General features: G+C 47.7%; 1 protein-coding gene and 1 long non-coding RNA gene across 2 annotated transcripts in view; one reads left to right on the top strand and one right to left on the bottom strand.

Moving 5' to 3' along the window:
• Positions 1-19,191, bottom strand: part of LOC111844400 (uncharacterized) — a 166,697-nt gene that overhangs the window by 125,214 nt on the left and 22,292 nt on the right. The window contains exons 16-34 of the mRNA XM_072703050.1: positions 18,427-18,605; positions 17,254-17,418; positions 16,793-16,918; positions 12,751-12,852; positions 12,154-12,330; positions 11,782-11,940; positions 10,220-11,695; positions 9,806-9,940; positions 9,456-9,578; positions 8,041-8,810; positions 7,745-7,829; positions 6,288-6,943; positions 5,598-5,721; positions 4,024-4,175; positions 3,690-3,834; positions 1,590-2,182; positions 1,015-1,176; positions 586-736; positions 85-243 (exon numbers count right to left, since the gene is read on the bottom strand). Coding sequence (XP_072559151.1) covers positions 85-243; positions 586-736; positions 1,015-1,176; positions 1,590-2,182; positions 3,690-3,834; positions 4,024-4,175; positions 5,598-5,721; positions 6,288-6,943; positions 7,745-7,829; positions 8,041-8,810; positions 9,456-9,578; positions 9,806-9,940; positions 10,220-11,695; positions 11,782-11,940; positions 12,154-12,330; positions 12,751-12,852; positions 16,793-16,918; positions 17,254-17,418; positions 18,427-18,605 — 5,639 coding nt within the window. The remainder of the gene's footprint in view (positions 1-84; positions 244-585; positions 737-1,014; positions 1,177-1,589; positions 2,183-3,689; positions 3,835-4,023; positions 4,176-5,597; positions 5,722-6,287; positions 6,944-7,744; positions 7,830-8,040; positions 8,811-9,455; positions 9,579-9,805; positions 9,941-10,219; positions 11,696-11,781; positions 11,941-12,153; positions 12,331-12,750; positions 12,853-16,792; positions 16,919-17,253; positions 17,419-18,426; positions 18,606-19,191) is intronic.
• LOC140581181 (uncharacterized) lies at positions 15,812-17,174 on the top strand. The gene is made up of 3 exons (XR_011984250.1): positions 15,812-15,898; positions 16,812-16,938; positions 17,103-17,174. It is a non-coding gene; the product is annotated as an uncharacterized lncRNA (long non-coding RNA).

The following is a 19,191-nucleotide window of genomic DNA, read 5'->3' as shown; positions in this document are numbered from 1 at the left end:
GACCTCCGCGCCCGTCAGAAACACTGTGCCCAGAGCTGACATCCCGGATCAGGCAGCTTGGCCAGTGAAGGGCCCCAAACTCACATCCAGCCAGCGGTCCACCAGTGTGTCCACCTCAGCCTCGAAGGGCACCTCCGCGCATGCCGGCATCATCCGCAGCTGAGACTGCAGCTGCCTGCACAGCCCCCGCAACTCCTGGAGCCCCTCGCCGAGGCCACTCAGTGTCTGCCGCACCCCCTGGACCTGAGTAAGTACGAGTATATAGTCAGTCAGACAAACAGGCATGCCTAAACCCAAAGGCAGCCATACAGCATGATGAATGCAATGTGATGAAAAACCTGCCCATCTGCTTTACGCAGATTTCTCATCCACAAACTGATCTGCATATTAATTACACTGCTATTGCATTTGATTATAATGTTACATAAGAGGCCTGGATAAAATGAACAGGAAAACATTGCCGTCCTTACACATGCTGGCACCTTATGCCTGGGAACTCGTAATGCAGTGGATGCCCCCTAGTGGAGATTTGTGAAATAAGCTGCAGTGCTGCAAGCGTGTGATTGTGTTTTCGGGACACCGTACCCTGGCGATGCAGCGGTGCAGGTTCTCCTTGCCCATGTAGGACGCACGCTCACTCACAGCCTGTTCGGCACTCTGCAGGGCACCATCAAGCCCACTGCGACAGCTCTGGAATTTCTTCATCAGCTGAGTAAGCGCCTGACAGTGGGCTTTGCTGTGGAGGATACAGTGGACATCGCAGTGAGCTGCAGGACAGTGTAGATTCCGAGGCTACTTCCCAGTCTCTCATCAAATTTATTAAATGCTGCTGGACATTTACTGGAACTATTCTGGTTAAATACTTAATATTAAGGATCAAAGGTCCTACATCACTTCCTGGAGTCCCTGAAATAATCTTCTTAACCCCTTTGTCCACATGTCCAGTTCCCAGACTATCAAATCACCCACTACACTCCCCCACAGCATCCAACAGCCCCAGTTAGCCTGGCTCACTGGTCAGCCACAGCTCGGTGTGCCTCCTTCCACTGCTTCTCCAGCTCCTCGACTGCACTGCCCCCCTCTTCAGGGCTCAGCTGTGCGAACATGACCTGCAGGCTGCGGATATCTAGCCGGTGCTTAGACAGTTGGGTCTCCAGGTTGGTCAATGCACGCATCCTGCCAACAGGGGGCAGAGTGAGGTACATATTTAGCAGATGCTGCTGTCCAAGGCAAACAGGACATTATAAACATGCATGCGGCTGAGTGGGAACCAGGCACAAGTGTCGCTAGGATTCCAATGAATGAGCAAGTATGAGAGAGAGCAGGATTGGAGCAGGAGCTACACAGCAACTATTAATAAAATAAGAACCTGATAATACAATTCAAGGTCCAAAAGTCCAACATAAGAACATTCAGGGAACGAGAAGAGGCATCAGGTTAGTCGTCGAAGTCAAATAAAAACCGGGGTTGTGAAGCTAAACTGTGATGTCAGAGAGGGGCGATGCCCGGCGTCCGAATCACAGCTGACAGCGTCAGGCTGTAACATCATATCAGACCCAAACATCGGTAATATCTGCTAACTGAAATACCTCTGCTGCACAGCAGGCAGGGTGAGCTCTGGCAGAGGCTCCCTCCCCGCTGCATCCTGGATGCCCCACAGCGCCCCCTGCAGGGCCGTCTTCCTGGGCTGCAGAGCATGGGTCTCTCGCTCCCCTTGGGGGCCACGCAGCTCCTGGGCCGAATGAGCGTCGGCCTCCTCCAGCTTCTGCACCATGGCCGCCACCAGCTCCTCGCAGGACAGCGGCACACCGTTCTGGGCCAGTGACACCCGAGCCGCCCCCAGGGCGCGGTCCACCTCCGACGCCTCGTCCCCGATGCCGCGCACGCTCTGGCGGACCCCCGCCAGCCGAGAGCGACACTCATGGGGCGACGCCGCACCCTGTGCCTCCAGGATCCGGCGGTCTGAGCTCTGCAGGGACTGGAGAAAGTGGTGCAGGGCCTGGCCGGCTACATCCACCTGGCCCAGCTGCCCTCTCAGCCGGCCCAGTCTCTGCCTGCACTCCTCAGACAAGTGGCTTAGGGCTTGCCGGTCAGTCGGGTCCAGCTGGCCCAGAACCGGGCCCTCCTCATTGTCCAGGGTCAGCAGGCGGTCCATCTGGTGCCGAATATTTTCCTCTAGTTCCTTTTCAGGGTTTCAAAAGAGTCTCGATAAGGAAACCCGGCATTAGTGCACATTTTGTAGCAAGAAGTTTATCAGCAACCCACAGAATTCTGACTGCTAGAAATTTAACATCAAATTTGGTCAATATTATGAAATGCTGGGTGCATCCTTAGCAGGGGTGAAAGGGCACATGGTATATTATCGCACTGTTCGGTACAGCCTCAACGGTTCATTACACACACGTGAACCACGGTATTACGATATGTCCGTTATTTTTACGATATGTCTGTTATTTTCCTATATCTTTTGCCGTGAATATAAGACAGTGTTTGTTCCCAAAAAGATAGATCTAAAAAACTGGGCTTGTCTTATTTTCAAGGGCTAGAATTTAAATGTTATTATACAAGAGCAGATACCGTAAATTATCCGCCTCCTTACTAAAGGTGGCTGCAGATTTCAAACGTAATCAACATAATTTCAGCAATACGATGTAATGTGAGCGATGATCCCACCCGCTGGTGACATAATGTGACGCCCTGGGGTCAGTCAGCTGCCAGCATGCTCTGTTCCGCACTGCGCACATTTTACAGCATTTAAAGATAATATGTACATTTGTGTTCATTAGAACTGTCATAACTATTCACTGTGTGCATTTTGTTAGCATGTAACCTTTATGTAAACTGTTGGTTTCCTTGTCTGTGCTGTTGCTAGTATTAGATTTTGGTGATCAGTGGTCATTGTTGACACACAACAGCGCAACAACGAAATGTGTCCTCTGCATTTAACCCATATGTGACATACTGTAGCAGGGGGCAGCTAATTCAGCGCCCGGGGAGCAGTGCTTGGGGGCGGTACCTCACTCAGGGTACCTCAGTGGTGCCTTGCTGGTCGGGGATTTGAACCTGCAATCTTTCAATCACAGGTGCAGTTTCCTAACCATCAAGCCACCACTGCCGACACACAGCTGGCGTGTTTCATTTGTAAAAGAGCCGTTAGCTTCTTTATTAAAATGACTTTAATCGCTCGTCACACATTTTTTTTGGGTCAGCTGCATCAGAAACATTCTGCGCTCTCTTGGCTTGTGTAGCTTGTAATATTGATTAACTATTTACACTTACTGTGCTGTGATTGCCTGTCATATGCTTAACTTCATACATATTCTTGTCAAATAAAATTATAAAATGTTTTTCTCTCCTTGATTTCATGTAGCAGAGACATAAACTAGGCCTAGTTATTCTTGCTGCCATTTTTCTGAATGGACAGTAGTTATATAGAAAAATAAAGAGTTAATTCCATGGAGATGTGTTGTTTGTATTTTATTCTTAAATATAAAGATACCAAAATCGTACTGTTACCCTGGTCCCAAAACCATGACACATACCGCACTGTGGGACAACTGCACCATTACACCCCTAATCCTTAGTCGGGCAGCATCAGAAGGGTAATTACCTGCCTGATATGGGACATATTTCAGCAGTAATGATAATAACTAAGAGCGGAGTGCTTTGCAGGGCTTTCCTGATGGTACCTTAATCTCCTTCTGTAGGTCCATCCAGGTGAAAGAGGACATTTCCCAGGGTTCCCCCATGAAGACGTCCAGTCGCTCAGAGATCAGGGCCATCTGCTTTTCTGTGGGCTCGATCAGCCCGGCAGCCAAGCTCAGTGACTCCATCCTGAATGGCAATGGGCAGATCCCAGTGGGCTGTAAGCTTTCCCTATCTGACTGTAGCTGCCCAAAGCCAGGCTGACACGCTCTACAGGCAGAATGAGGATATGACTCCCCCTGCTGGTTGGTATAAAGACTGACACTTGACAGTGCCTGATAATCCCCCCGCATCACTGGCATTTGCTGGCTATCGTACCTCCTCTGGATTCTGATCTGCTGTCCTCTCCACTGCTGAATCGGCTCAGTCCAATTCTCCTCCACACTGTACATCGCGGTATTAAGCTGGGAGCACTGGGAGGACTGGAGTTCATACTCGAACCACAGGGCCTCTGTGTCCTGTTTCAGAGCCTGCAGTGAAAGTGTCCAGAACTTCTGAGGTGGCACATTATGGGCCTTAATTTTAAGGAATTCAGCTCAATATGCAACTGCTAATAACAAACAGGGAAGGAAAAAAACTTAAAAAATAAATCCAGTAAGAAAAGATAATGAAACCACAGTCAATGTGTTAAGGCAGATGTCAGGTGAAGGAATTAAGGAATTGGTGAAAGAAACTAATGCTAAAGTAACAGATTCTTTAGCTAAATGGATAGCTAGAAAGACGAGGGACTGAAAGAAGTCATTCGAGTTGCGACAGGAGATTCATCTTAACATCTGCCATCCAGAAGAACTAATAGCCCTACAGTAAAATCCCATTATAGTGGACTCGCTTATAATGGAATATCGTCCACGACGGACGAGGTCCGCTGGTCCCGGCCGTGCGCCTTTAGGAACATGCAGAAAAAGCATCGGATATAGCGGACTGGTGTATAACGGAATTTCGAACAATTTGGTCCCCAGGGCCGCTTTTAGCTGTAGTTCTGTTCGGCTATAATGGACATGCAGCTCCGCCGACAAGGCGCGTGGCATGCCGGTGATGTCCAGCGCAGATACGTAGTCGGGATTATTAATAGTCACGCATCTGGTCAGGTAAAGTAGGATTACTATATGTACAATATAATAATCTATACCACAAGCATGTCTGCTGGGGTGTGGCATGAGTAAATGGTGTCCTGTAGTTGTGTTCTGGGCATACAGCAACTTTGGATATAACGGACTGTTTTGCCAGGTCCCTTGAAGTCCGTTATAACGGGATTTTACTGTATGTCTGGAATAGTCACTCTATATGAGAACGAGAGAGCACTGAAAATGAGCATGTGAGAGAGAGTATGTTGTCCTAACTGGGGATCATTGGGCATCTGTAAGTAATGACAGCTACCTTGGTGTCACCGTACAATTTATTGGTGAACAATGGAATCTATTGTCATTTGCATTAACTGTAACCAAAACTACAGAACGTAAAAGTAAAATGGTGACTGTTCAGAATCTCAATAGCTGATCTGATGAGAGATGAGTAGTTTAAAGTTTATAAGTGTATGGAAACAAATTTAATTGAGTGTTTTGATGGGTAAAACAATTGCATCTCTTTTCAGTGAAGTCTGTTTATCTAGTTATAACTACGCACAGCCCTAATATATATATATAGCTTTGGTTGATTTATTATATCTTTTATTGCTTAATTAAAAATTCACGGTGTTTGCATTTGTTCGATTATTAATTGTGTTTTCTTAGAGTTTTGGATGGTAAGGAGAGCGATATAAACGGCAAGCCGGTGTGGGACGTACACGGGACCCCTTTCCTAATTGCAGTGTACGGGGAGAAGCTGCTACAAGAACCATCCAATAAATGTATCCAGGAGAAACAGGAGTAAAGCAGACAGGCCCGATGATGCACCTGCAGATGGAGGAGGAGACTCTGCCGGCCGGCGCTGGTCACAGGGCTGCTGAGGAACAGACTTTGGAGCCTCTGGTCATTGAAGTCCAGCTGGGCCTGGAAGGAGCTCCTGGAGCTTTGGTACCTGATCAGAAGAATTGAGATTGGGTCTGTCTGTCAGGCATCTCCATGCTCCCTAGCACCCCTAGAGGAACACTACCCATATTAACAAAAACCTCATATAAACATCATTAACCCTCATTATGGCCATCAACACACAAGGCCCGGCCATCAGCATCCTCGTTACCCACTTAAAAGGCCGCAGGACGCCTCACTGTCTCATTATCTCCTTTACAAACATCAGCACACTTATCAGTATTCTTATAAACATCAGAATACACGTCCTCACTCTCTATCTCACTGCTATTCATGAGATCAAAATTCTCTCTCATTGCCCTTATTATTACATCTTTTGTTGTCTATATCCCATAATGAGCTTAAATTTGTGCTTATATTTAAAAATCTATGTTTTTGTAGTAATAGTTGGCAGACGAAAACTGAATTAAAAATTCAAAACTATTCCACACACATCATAGCATATGATAAACAAGGCTTATAATAATATTACTGATCTCTCTCAATCGGTACTAAAAAATTAGAAATGCATTAAATGAATTCTAAAGTGGCCAATGAGAATAAAGTGACCCTTACCGTTCCATGACTTCTTTTGCAGAGGACTGAACTTCCTGTGGAACAACTCTCTGTCTGAAGGAGGACACTTCTGGTTGGACAGCTTCCCGTCTGCTCAACTGAACTTTTTCTGAGACTGACACTTGTTTGGGTAACTCAACTTCCCATGGAATAGTTCTCTGTTCAGTGGACCGAAGGCCGACTTCCTGTTCAGTGGACTGAAGGCCGACTTCCTGTTCAGCAGACAGCACTACCCATGTGAGGCTTTGCTTGGCTACCAGGACATCTTCTGGGACATCATCTTGTTTAGCTAACTCTGGTCCCCTTGGGACAACTTCCCGTTTAGTAGACTGAAGGCTGACTTCCTGTTCAGTGGACTGAAGGCCGACTTCCTGTTCAGTGGACTGAAGGCCGACTTCCTGTTCAGTGGACTGAAGGCCGACTTCCTGTTTAGTGGACTGAAGGCCGACTTCCTGTTCAGTGGACAGCACCTTCTGTGTGACACTTTGCTCAGTTAACTGCACTTTTTGTGGGACAGACTCTGTGACGGAATGGACATCTCGTGGGTCCATCGGCGGTGTGATGTTCTCAGAGCCCTGTGGGACTGCCTCAATGACAGTGCGCTCTGCCATCTGCTGCCGTTCCACACAGTCCGTCCTGACGATTACTCGACAGACCTGGAAACCAAGAAGACAGCCAGGCCATAAAGACACGTCCTCACTGTAAAGGAACTGAATCGATGTGAGTCTTAAGCACTGTGCTGTAACCAGTAACAACTGTTAGTAGTTACTGCTCAGGGCAGCAAGTTGTGGCCTTTCCAGCTCAAAAGAAATTTACGAGTGCATACTGGTGTTTCAAACTTAATATAAATAATTATACAGAGATAATTAATATTTTCAAAAGCTCGTAAATCTGGCACTCTAGTTGCAACATCTGGGAACTGTTGGGTCATTGTATTACATATGCATTAATAAATGATTTTCTCTAGTATTCATTGTCAAATATCTGTTTTTAATGTGTTTTTTGGTTAGAGAAACAGCAACAGCATGTAGCTGATCAGTTGTGTCTCCATGGAAACCCAAACAGCCCGAGGCCAAACGGCCTCGGACGGCATGAAAGCAGAGCCAGATTAGGCTGCTGACTGCATTGGGGTTTAAGCAGGGGCAGCCAAACGGATTTATAGGAAAGCAGCAAAGTGTGAGGTGTCTGTCCCATGAGCTTTGCTGTGTTTTCAGTTAGTCATTGAGTTTAAAGTCTTTTATAGTCAGTTTGCACATTATGTTGAATATGTTTTCTAAAAGGAAACTTCACTGTTTTGAAAAGCAGCCTTTTGGAATGGTTGACAGTCCTGTCCTGAGTCTCTGTCCTGCTCACATAGCAGACCTCTTCCCCGTCTCCTGCCACTTGTAAAAATAAAAATATAACAGCCACATGTTAGCCCCCCTTTAGCACGGTGAGGTCATACTCTGCCTGTATACCTGAGAGCCAAGGGGGCCCTGTGGAATACCAGCGGGCATGGGACGTGCTCCTTGCTGGGTCTGCTCACTGCCGCCTGGAAGGTGCCTGTGAAAACACCATCAGGTCATCGCAGCCTTCAGCAGAAGCTGTGGACCACACCACTCACGCCATCTTACCCAATCAAGGGCCATCTGAGTTCCTATAATCATGTGCAAGTTAACATCACTGCAACAGTACAGAGTAATCGTGCACAACAGCACATTAATTCAGAATATGTCTCCACTTATATATCCCTCTCATGGCTATTTTCACTCACCAAGCGTCACAGGGAATACTGCTTGGATGATCGGATTGGTGCTGAACAACCTCCACTCTGCTCCTGAAGTCCTTCAGCTGAGCCCTGGCTCGATACAGCTTGGTCTCATGTCTCTTTTCGACCTTAGCTCCTGGAGTACTCTTAGATTCCAGTGCATCTTCGGGACCCAGAGTACTCTTACATTCCAGTGCATCTTCTGGACTTGGAGTACTCTTAGATTCCAGTGCATCTTTGGGACCCAGAGTACTCTTAGATTCCAGTGCATCTTTGGGACCCAGAGTACTCTTAGATTCCAGTGCATCTTCTGGGCCTGTTGCACCTTTAGTTGTCAGCATATCCTCAGGTCTTGTTTCATCCTTAGTTATCACTGTATCCTTGGGTCTTTTAGTGACCGTAATTGTTGATGTTTCTTTAGGTTTTGTCTGGTCTGCAGTCATCAGTCTGGCTATGACCTTAACTGCTTGTTTCCCCTCATCTCTTGATGAGTCCTTAGTTGTCAGTGTACGTTCAGGCCTCTCTGTTCTCTCATGCTGGGCTCCTGCTGCATCTTCATGCCTCACTGCATTCCTAGTCGCCTCAGTGTCCTTGGGCCTTGTTGTGTCTTCAGCTGTGAATGTACTCTCAGATCTTGCTGATGTACCCTTGGGTTCGGTTCTGCCTTTCGCTGCCCGTCCTTCCAGCTCAGCACTCGCTGGGACCTTGGCTGTTAGTGTCTCACTCGGCTGTGTCAGGGCCTTCGGATCCTGGCTGACCTCCATCGTGACACATGCCTGGACCAGGCAAGCACAGTATCTGTTATCTGGTGGTGCCACTGCACCACCTCACAGAAGCAAAGCCACACAGTGTCCTTAACCCCAGGCATCCCCAGCGGCACCCCAGCACTGGGCTGTGACCCCCCCCCACCACAGGCCAAGACCCACCCCAAGTGAAATGCGAATCACTGCCCCACTCACTTTCCAAGCTGCGGGTAAAAGGCAGGGAACAGCCCTTATGTTTGGACCAAAATACTAGAAACAGGAACAGGTATAAACCAAACGCTTGCAGACAGACTAGCAGCTAAGACTAAATAAGGGCAAAGAGGAGCTAAAGATGAGAGTCAGCAGAATGGGGCAATAAAAACCTGGAAAATGAGACAATCCCTGCCTGCCCCATCAAAGCCCTTCAGGGGGCCATAAATAAGGGAATTATAGGCTCTGCAGTCTGGTAAGAAAGTAAGAACAGTGCAGCATGGAACTGACTTAAACGCGTAGTATGGCACATTGAATAAAGCATTTGGACCTAACAACGGTAAAAGCTGCTCATTTAGCAAATCAGAACATGCGGATTCCACCACCAGACGCTCACACCGGAATGTAAAAGCGACCTCGACAGGGTCCTGGTATACGGGGAGAGCTTAGTGGGAGAGGTTACGGTACCTGTGGAGCACATCCCTGTGCATCTAACTGCGTGCCCCATGACATGGCGGCTCTGTTACCACACTGTGCTTCAGTCTCTAATGGCACGCGTGGTGAAACGGTGTCTATGTCTGAGCGCAAAGCCTGCGTGACAAAATAAACAGCCTGAGGAACCGCTTGGTGTGAATCTTACTGCAACACGACATGGAAGGTAGGACGTCTTGGTGGTGTAACAGGTGATAGTTTGAGATATTATACCTTTTCATACCTATTAAACCATGAATTCATCCTATCATTTTGTTAGTTATGAGCTGATGCAGTTATAAAGGCTCAGTAAGACTTGCTATCATCACGCAGCAGGCTCCGCCTACCTCCCACTGTGCCCTCAGTGATTGGCTAAGGAGCTCCGCCTCTCTCATCTGAGCAGGGCTACAAAATGCTCTCATGTCCTCTGTGGCTCTCAGGAACTCCTCTAGGAGGTCTGCGTTCAAAGTCCGCAGAAGCTTCTTGGAAGAGAAGCACACAATTCTGTCATTGATGCACGACAATATTCTGTATACTCAGGTACCTTTAAACATGCCCAATTAGCAGAGGTGATAATCTCAGCATCTGGATCCATTCATCTCCTCAGGAGGGATCCTTTGGTTTCCATATTTTAACCTTATATAAAGGTATATTATAAAAATACCGAAAATTCAGGATTGTCATAATATAACTATCTCCAATAGGCGACACACCTTTATATCACGGACCATAAGAAATATGTATAACTGCTAAAGTCTGACCTCTTTTTGGGCCTCTTGGACTCCCAAGACTCGCCCATCACTACAGATGGTGATAGCCTCCGTGATATGATGCTGCAGACATTCTCTAGCCTGGTCAAATCTTCTCCTGACCACGTCCTGTGTTGTTGTGCAGGTCTCAGTGCAAGTCTGCGCTGGGGTCTGGGCCTGTGTTGTGGTATAGTTCTCTGCGTAGCTCTGGGCTGGGGTCTGACCCTGTGTTGTGTTGTAGGTCTTTGTGTATCTCTGGGCTGGGGTCTGGGCCTGTGTTGTGGTATAGGTCTTTGTGTATCTCTGGGCTGGGGTCTGAGCCTGTGTTGTGGTATAGGTCTCTGTGTAGCTCTGGGCTGGGGTCTGACCCTGTGTTGTGGTATAGGTCTCTGCGTAGCTCTGGGCTGGGGTCTGAGCCTGTGTTGTGGTATAGGTCTCTGTGTAGCTCTGGGCTGGGGTCTGAGCCTGTGTTGTGGTGTAGGTCTTTGTGTATCTCTGTGCTGGGGTCTGAGCCTGTGTTGTGGTATAGGTCTCTGCGTAGCTCTGGGCTGGGGTCTGAGCCTGTGTTGTGGTATAGGTCTCTGTGTAGCTCTGGGCTGGGGTCTGAGCCTGTGTTGTGGTGTAGGTCTTTGTGTATCTCTGTGCTGGGGTCTGAGCCTGTGTTGTGGTATAGGTCTCTGTGTAGCTCTGGGCTGGGGTCTGAGCCTGTATTGTGGTATAGGTCTTTGTGTATTTCTGGGCTGGGGTCTGAGCCTGTGTTGTGGTATAGGTCTCTGTGTAGCTCTGGGCTGGGGTCTGACCCTGTGTTGTGGTATAGGTCTTTGGGTATCTCTGTGCTGGGGTCTGAGCCTGTGTTGTGGTATAGGTCTCTGTGTATCTCTGGGCTGGGGTCTGAGCCTGTGTTGTGGTAAAGGTCTCTGTGTAGCTCTGGGCTGGGGTCTGAGCCTGTATTGTGGTATAGGTCTTTGTGTATCTCTGGGCTGGGGTCTGAGCCTGTGTTGTGGTGAAGGTCTCTGTGTAGCTCTGGGCTGGGGTCTGACCCTGTGTTGTGGTGTAGGTCTTTGTGTATTTCTGGGGTGGGGTCTGAGCCTGTGTTGTGGTGAAGATCTCTGTGTAGCTCTGGGCTGGGGTCTGACCCTGTGTTGTGGTATAGGTCTTTGTGTATTTCTGGGGTGGGGTCTGAGCCTGTGTTGTGGTGAAGATCTCTGTGTAGCTCTGGGCTGGGGTCTGACCCTGTGTTGTGGTGTAGGTCTTTGTGTATTTCTGGGGTGGGGTCTGAGCCTGTGTTGTGGTGAAGATCTCTGTGTAGCTCTGGGCTGGGGTCTGGGCCTGTGTTGTGGTGAAGGTCTCTGAGTAGCTCTGGGCTGGAGTCTGAACCTGTGTTGTGCTGTAGATTTCTGTGTAAGTCTGACTGGTTCTGCTTTTGGACAGGGGCTGGACCAGTTCAGCAGGGCTGTAATTCCACAAACTGAGCATTCTAACAGCCTCCTGGAGGAACAGAGAAACATACAAAAATCACAGAAGCAGAAAAGACACTTCCAGAGTAACGAGTTGTTAAACGATGGTGCGCTTGCCTGAACTCGTGGCACAGCTTCTTGAACCTGTTGTTTCATCACGGAGGTGCTCAGGCCCTGTATAGATGTCCTCCCCCGCACCGCGACTGACACCCCCTCGAGCTCCTCCCCCTCTGCCATCACCTGCGCTTCCAGCCTCAGGCCCTGAGAGATCAACCTCTAAAGAAGCAGAAAATTCAGAACTAATCCATAAAAGATCTAACACAGACAATACATTCAGAGGGGATTAAAGGAGATCAACATCTAACTGAGAAACAACAATAAAAACATGTGCCAAACTAACAAAGCAAGTCCCTCTATTTATCAGCCATTTGTTGAAAATCTTCCAGACCTACCAAAGGAAACAAGCTTCCTGAAGCTGTCAGCACTTACCCTGATTCTGGGACCCAGAGTTTGAGGACCTCTCGCCTGGCCTCGCACCAGGAGTCGGTAGAGCTCCCCCGCGTCCATCTCCCAGCGCCTCAGCTCTGCTAGCCGTGCCTCCAGCTCCCCTGTGCTGTGCTGCAGGCCTTCACAGGCCTGTTCTGCTTCTTCCAGTGCCTCCCTCACCTGCGCAGACGCATGCGCAGCCATCATCGCACAGCCGATTTCTGCACCCGTTATTCTTTAATCATCTGAAGCACTCTTTCCTAATCCAGTCCTCAGGGACCCACAGACAATTCATATTTTTGCTCCCTCCCAGCTCCCGAAGCAAAATTGTGGACTGCCTGGCAGGGGCCCGGCTGTGGGTCCCCGTGGACCGCATTGGGAAACACTGATCTAGAGTTATTTAAGGAAGGTCACTACGCAGTTTCCTTAAAGCGTACAACAGCAGGCGCTTCTTGCTTTGTCTGTCAGTGGTTTGTTAAAATAAGGACGATGGCCAGCTGAAGACAGAGCAGGGTCATACTCATGTAGTCCTTCATGCTCTCTGTTCCCAGAACCAGAAATTCTGCCGAAAATGGACCAGTAGTTAGAAATGGGCCGAACCTGACAGAGAGAGCGCCGGAGCTGCTGCTGGGCCTCACAGCTCCATTGTGAAGGCAGGGCGAGGCCCTCTACCTCCAGCCCCTTCAGCTCCTTCTCCATCAGCTGAAAAAGCAAAAGAAGGACATTCTGCATCTGACCTCAGTACAATGCACAAAGTTTTAAATCCGAATCCAAAAAGGACAGTTTTACATATAAATCAGAGAAGAGGCGTCATTTTTCTGGAGCGTGACAGCTGTCTATGGCAGGAAGCAGTACGGTACTTATGGAGCGATATTAACGGTCCAGCTACTGTTCCGGTTCCCTGGGGCCAAAATGGTTCTGTACATCTGAATGAGGTTTTCTAGCTGGTAAAGTAGATACAGCCTTAAGATGCACAGTTAAAGTACAGAAAAGCAAGAAATATATTCTGCAAAAAAGAGAATTGCACGCAGTGATGATGCAGTGTATAGTATACGGACAAGGCAGAGGCTGAGGACACTGCTCTAAGATAATGCAGTGTGTAGCATACGGAGAAGGCTGAGGACACTGCTCTAAGATAATGCAGTGTATAGAATACGGAGAAGGCTGAGGACACTGCTCTAAGATAATGCAGTGTATGGCATACGGAGAAGGCTGAGGACACTGCTCCAAGATAATGCAGTGTATGGCATACGGAGAAGGCTGAGGACACTGCTCTAAGATAATGCAGTATATGGCATACGGAGAAGGCTGAGGACACTGCTCTAAGATAATGCAGTGTATAGCATACGGACAAGGCTGGGGACACTGCTCTAAGATAATGCAGTGTATAGCATACAGAGAAGGCAGAGGCTGAGGACACTGCTGTAAGATAATGCAGTGTACAGTATACGGACAAAGCAGATGCTGAGGACACTGCTCTAGGATAATGCAGTGGATAGCATACGGACAAAGCAGAGGCTGAGGACACTGCTCTAGGCACTTGAAGCACCCAGTCCCAAATGTTAGAATTCCCAAGTCAGAATACTTGTCTGAAAATGCGCTTTGATTAAATGTAGTTTGTTTATAGGAGAAAAGGTCAAAAACATAAACACTAGTGTTAAGGCACCAAGTATGACCTGAAGATTTTTATTGTTTTTTTATTTACAGAAAATGATTTATATAAAGAATTTGACCACTGATTTATCACTGGCAAGCTTCCAATTCATTGCAAGTCCTGTAAGCTGGAGGGTTACAGGAGAGAGGCGCACGGAGGAAGGCTACGGACAACCTGTACAGTTATGGGTAAAGAATAAAAATGGTTCCTCACAGTCAGTGGGGGCAAGGCAGCATGGGGTCTGACCAAGCAGAAACCCCAAAATCAGGCTTTGCCCTGATCCCCAACATTGTAATCAGAATCACACAGCTGCAGTGCTGGCATATCCCAGCAGGGGGCAGAATGGATGCCGTTCTTTCCATAATGGATGGATGTCAGTATTCCATAGTCCCCATCCGAGTCTCTTCCCAATCAACACTCCTCCGTGATCCTCTCACTAGAATTTAATCCCGACTGAACTGAAAGTGTCCTGCTCTGCTATAGGTAATCATTGTCAAGCAGCTGTTACTGCTCTGCTATAGGTAATCATTGTCAGGCAGCTGTTACTGCTCTGCTATAGGTAATCATTGTCAAGCAGCTGTTACTGCTCTGCTATAGGTAATCATTGTCAGGCAGCTGTTACTGCTCTGCTATAGGTAATCATTGTCAGGCAGCTGTTACTGCTCTGCTATAGGTAATCATTGTCAGGCAGCTGTTACTGCTCTGCTATAGGTAATCATTGTCAGGCAGCTGTTACTGCTCTGCTATAGGTAATCATTGTCAGGCAGCTGTTACTGCTCTGCTATAGGTAATCATTGTCAGGCAGCTGTTACTGCTCTGCTATAGGTAATCATTGTCAGGCAGCTGTTACTGCTCTGCTATAGGTAATCATTGTCAGGCAGCTGTTACTGCTCTGCTATAGGTAATCATTGTCAGGCAGCTGTTACTGCTCTGCTATAGGTAATCATTGTCAGGCAGCTGTTACTGCTCTGCTATAGGTAATCATTGTCAGGCAGCTGTTACTGCTCTGCTATAGGTAATCATTGTCAAGCAGCTGTTACAGGGTCGCAAAGTTTGATCAGCTGGCTGGAGTGAGATTTTCAATTTGCAACAAGTCTGCACACATTTACATGCATGTCACAGTTTTATTGCCTTTGAAATAGTCTGTATAGGGTTTGCAAATTGTCCCAATGCTTTTGATGTAGCTCATTTTAGATTTATAATGGAATAATACAGATTTGGCGTAAGATTCCTTGTGTGATTGTAAGAGTCTGAATGTGTGAGTGTCACGGCAGACGTACGAATGCTGGCAACCCTCTGCCAAGGCAACCTTCTGCTGCTACTTAAGCTAACTGTAACCTACATGAAAATAACTTCATATAAATTTAAAAAAATAAATATGTTGAACAAGAATTTATTATTTGTTATAAAAAAAAAGTAGTGATTAAATTAGGCACCTAAGATTTAAATCACATTTTCAGTTTTGCTATTGGATTAGTCTAGGCATTACAATAAGCCCTATTACTTTAAGATGTCGGAGTTGTCAGCCAATCGTAACGTCTCCTGACGGGAAAAAAAGTTGAGATGTAGGCTAGCGAGGTTCGATTAGTGAGTGAACAAAAAGGGAGGAGAAAAATAAGTATGTTTGTTTTATTTTCCATTTAAGAAGTATTTTGTGTTACCTTTCTGTCTATAGTGATAGGCTGTGGTTATGTTGGACATAATTTTTTTTTTAGTTGAGCAAGTGTTGTTCAATAGTGATGCGCGGGTCGGGTATTTTTCCAACCCGCGGGTCCCGCTTTTATGAAATTATTTGGCCCGCCCCAGCCTGCCCCGCAAATAAAGTGACAATTTCTTTACCCACTCCAACCCGACCCGCGGGTTACGAGACGACCCGCGCATCACTATTGCTCAAGCAGTGAAACACTTGGAGGCCCAGCAAAACGCAGGGATTTCCACACTTTGGATGACCAGGTTCTCACTCAGTGAAGCTGGGAATTGACATTTTTTTGCTTGAAGTGGATTCGCGGCGCGGTAAGCGAGGATCCATTATAAACTGCGCCATTTTGCTTTGGATTGCGTGGACTCCGAGTGGACTGCCTAACTCGGACGCTGGTAAAGATAATTTTGTACTTGTTGTTGGAGAAGCTAGAGACTGGATTTATATCCAAAACGCTTGATGCTGCAATTGGATGCATTGTATAAACTGTAATGGTCGAACTGTTGAATTGTGAAGGTTATACCAGATTGATGCTGGTTGTTACTTTCTGTTCATATCGCGGCATCCTGAACTGGTAATAGCTTGACGTTGTAAACGATAAACTCAGTAAATCACTGGGTTAGGGCTGTTTATCACCAGGAATGTGGTGATTGACTTCTGATCCTAAAATAGCCTAAAATAAGTTAAAAAACAATTAATCTATTATAGTACTAACATAAGAACTAAAGACTAAGATAAAATAAACTAAACCTAGAATTTAAATGGAGCTTGATTTAGATTTTGAAATTAAATAGGTTACGGAAAACCAGTAAACTGGTTATTTCCTTATCCAAAAAGAGAAAGGGGTGAAACCTGAGCTCCTTAAATGTAGATGTCTGTGTATGTCATGTTAAAGGTTTGTGAAGGCCTTGCCTGGTACCAATCTTAAAATGTAGATGTCTATGTATGTCATGTTAGATGTTTGTGAAGGCCTTGCCTGCTACCAATCTTATATCCTCATTGCTTTAGTTTTTTTTGGGTTGTCCCTTCTTCCCCTTATAAATAAGCCGGCAGTTTAAAGCTAACTCTTGGGTTGTGGTGTGTCATTATTATCTAACTATAACTGCCCCCCCAACCTAGAGACTGGTCCTATTCGTAGTAAGTGCTACATAATTGTAGCAGTTATTAGCTTTGCTGCTAATGGTAAGTGCAGACTTCACAAACGCAAACTCTTGGTGCTGCTAGCCATCCTTCAGGCAACCCTGACAGGCTGTGTGCGCTTTAGCTAAGTATGCTTGGTAACTCCATGCCTGCAGCCTTTTCCTGTAGGTGCGCAGGGGAGCAGCAGACACCTCCAGAGGTTCCCTCAGCAGGTCCGTGGCCTTGTGGACGAGGCTCTGGATGGCCTGGGGGCTCGACAATGGAGGGAACATCACCTGGGAGCAGGGAGAGGGAGGTAATTACCGGGAACCCAATGAACGCCACAGATTACTGCTGCATGGTAGGAGGGACCAAAGACTGAAATATTTACTGCACATACAAAACTCGAAAAGAAAGATTAATCACAAGCAGTAATAAGAAGCAGTGACTCATGTTTCTTTTCATCCCCAATAATCACAGAATCCTGTTAGCGTTTCCCACAGGGACTCGCACGACACACCCGGGAACGATCATCTCCCACCAGCCCGCAGTGAGGCCCCCCCGCCCGAGCGAGCTGTACTCCCGGAGGCCTGCACTGAATCAGAGGCAGGCACCGAGCTGGGAGCCTTACGGGGTGGGCCCTCGTCGCCACGGTGACCCTCTGCGCCTCGACCTGCCGCAGCTCCTCCGCCAGGGCACTGCTGCACTGCGCCTGCGTCACCCCCATCAGGATGCGGCCCTCCTCGATTAGGCGAGCCTGCTGGGACCCCCAGTCCTCCAGGCATGCAGGTGCCACCTGGGGGCCACAGCACAGACGTCTTAGGGCCAGATTCAAGATCAAGGTCTTCATTAGCCGCGCACTGGCAGCCGCACTGGCAGCCGCACTGGCAGGCGCAGTCAATCAGGCACTCAATTACGAAAGTCTAAGGACTGTGCAACACAATATAAACAGTGGAAAAATGACATGGACAGTGTAATACAACAACAATATTAACATTAATAATAGATACTTTATTGATCCCTCTAGGGAAATTCCCCTTACGCCTCCCCAACTTGCTCTCTGTAGATGACAGCAAGCTGCCCTTGAAGGGCAGCCACCTGTTGTGGCACCCAGGGTGCTGGGGGTTAAGGGCCTTGCTAAAGGATCTGAAGATGTGCCAAGGCTGGGCTTGAACCAACAGCCTTCTGATCACTGGCACACAGGTTTTACACAGATAGTGTAAAACAATGCTGACAGTGAAAGACAATACAAAACAGTGCAAAAGCATCAAAAAAACAGTACAGACAGTGCAAAACAACACGGGCAGTGCAATCCTGGTTGACAGTGAAGGGCTTATAAAGTGCGTCTGGCATGGATGTGACTGTCACCAGCAGGCCGTCGGCAGGCTTGTGGGTCCAGCCCGGACTCTGATGGCTCAGCTGCATCTCCAAGCCTTCTAACATGTTTGCTGGACATTCATCTTCCAGAACTGCTTACCCAGTGCAGTACCTGCCACCACAGAGGTCTGAGGCTGCAGCATGTGCCCGAGTTACTCAGTCGCTATTTTATTTACTTCATTCTTCTGTTATTCTACTTTATCAAAGCTTTACGTTGGGGAGTGTCCAGATCCAAAATTAAAAGCTTGTAACTGAATCAAACAAACGTGCCCCTTGGCAGTCGTTACGCTGACTTACACCAGTGACTACAGCAGAGGAACTCCCTGTGGGAACCTGCTAGAAGATCAGCTACCTGGAAATAACAAATTGTGTAATCCTCCAGCATAATGACTGCATTCTCCACCCACCAGAGCCGCCTGACGCGTACCTCTGCTGTCTGGTTGTGGTCCAACCAGGCCTGCAGGGAGCTGAGGCCCTCGCAGTAGGAATCCCAGGTGGATCGCACGCGCTCCATGGCGCCCCCTGCTGCTCTCGCTGCCTCCACCACAGCAAAGCTCTCATCCTGGAGCTCCCTCACCCGGCGACTGACTCGCTGGGAGTCCTCAGCTGGAGGGACACATGCAGGGAGGTTAGAGAAGCAGCAGTGCTGAGGTTCATTCAGAGATTCTGCCTCGTGTCGAGAGAGCTGAACGATTATGGAGTAAGAATGAAATGGTTCCAGAAGCTTGTTTCAGTGCAGGCAGGGCAGCAAGGGGTCTGACAAAGCAGTGTCAGGTGGCAAACCGAAATCAGGCTTTGCCCCGGGTCCAACATTCACTCGTACCCTTGGAACCAGACGCCCACAGCTGTAGAGGTCAGCGTGTGCCAGCAGGGGGCAGAATAGATGCCATCCTAGCCTGTTCAATGGAAGATTCCCTATGCCGGTCCTGGCTAGCAGGCGCTAGGCTAGCAGACGCTACCCAAAAGTACCTAACAGAGAGGACTACAAATAATTTATATTAAGCTGCATTTTTTAAAGAAAGTGAATCACAGGGCCCATTATATGAGGACTATACCAATTTTAATCACCAAAATGGGTGTCATATTATACAGAGACAAAAGGTCCATTGACTCGTGGAGAAATCCTAGGGGACCAGGCCTGTATCCGACTTGGTGATGTGCGGCACCTTCCTGCTGGACGTGCTACAGGCCG

This window comes from Paramormyrops kingsleyae, chromosome 19 (genome assembly GCF_048594095.1).
Source record: "Paramormyrops kingsleyae isolate MSU_618 chromosome 19, PKINGS_0.4, whole genome shotgun sequence".
Lineage (NCBI taxonomy): Eukaryota > Metazoa > Chordata > Actinopteri > Osteoglossiformes > Mormyridae > Paramormyrops > Paramormyrops kingsleyae.
Note: the sequence above shows the minus strand (reverse complement) of the source record. Positions and strands in the feature narration are given on the sequence as shown.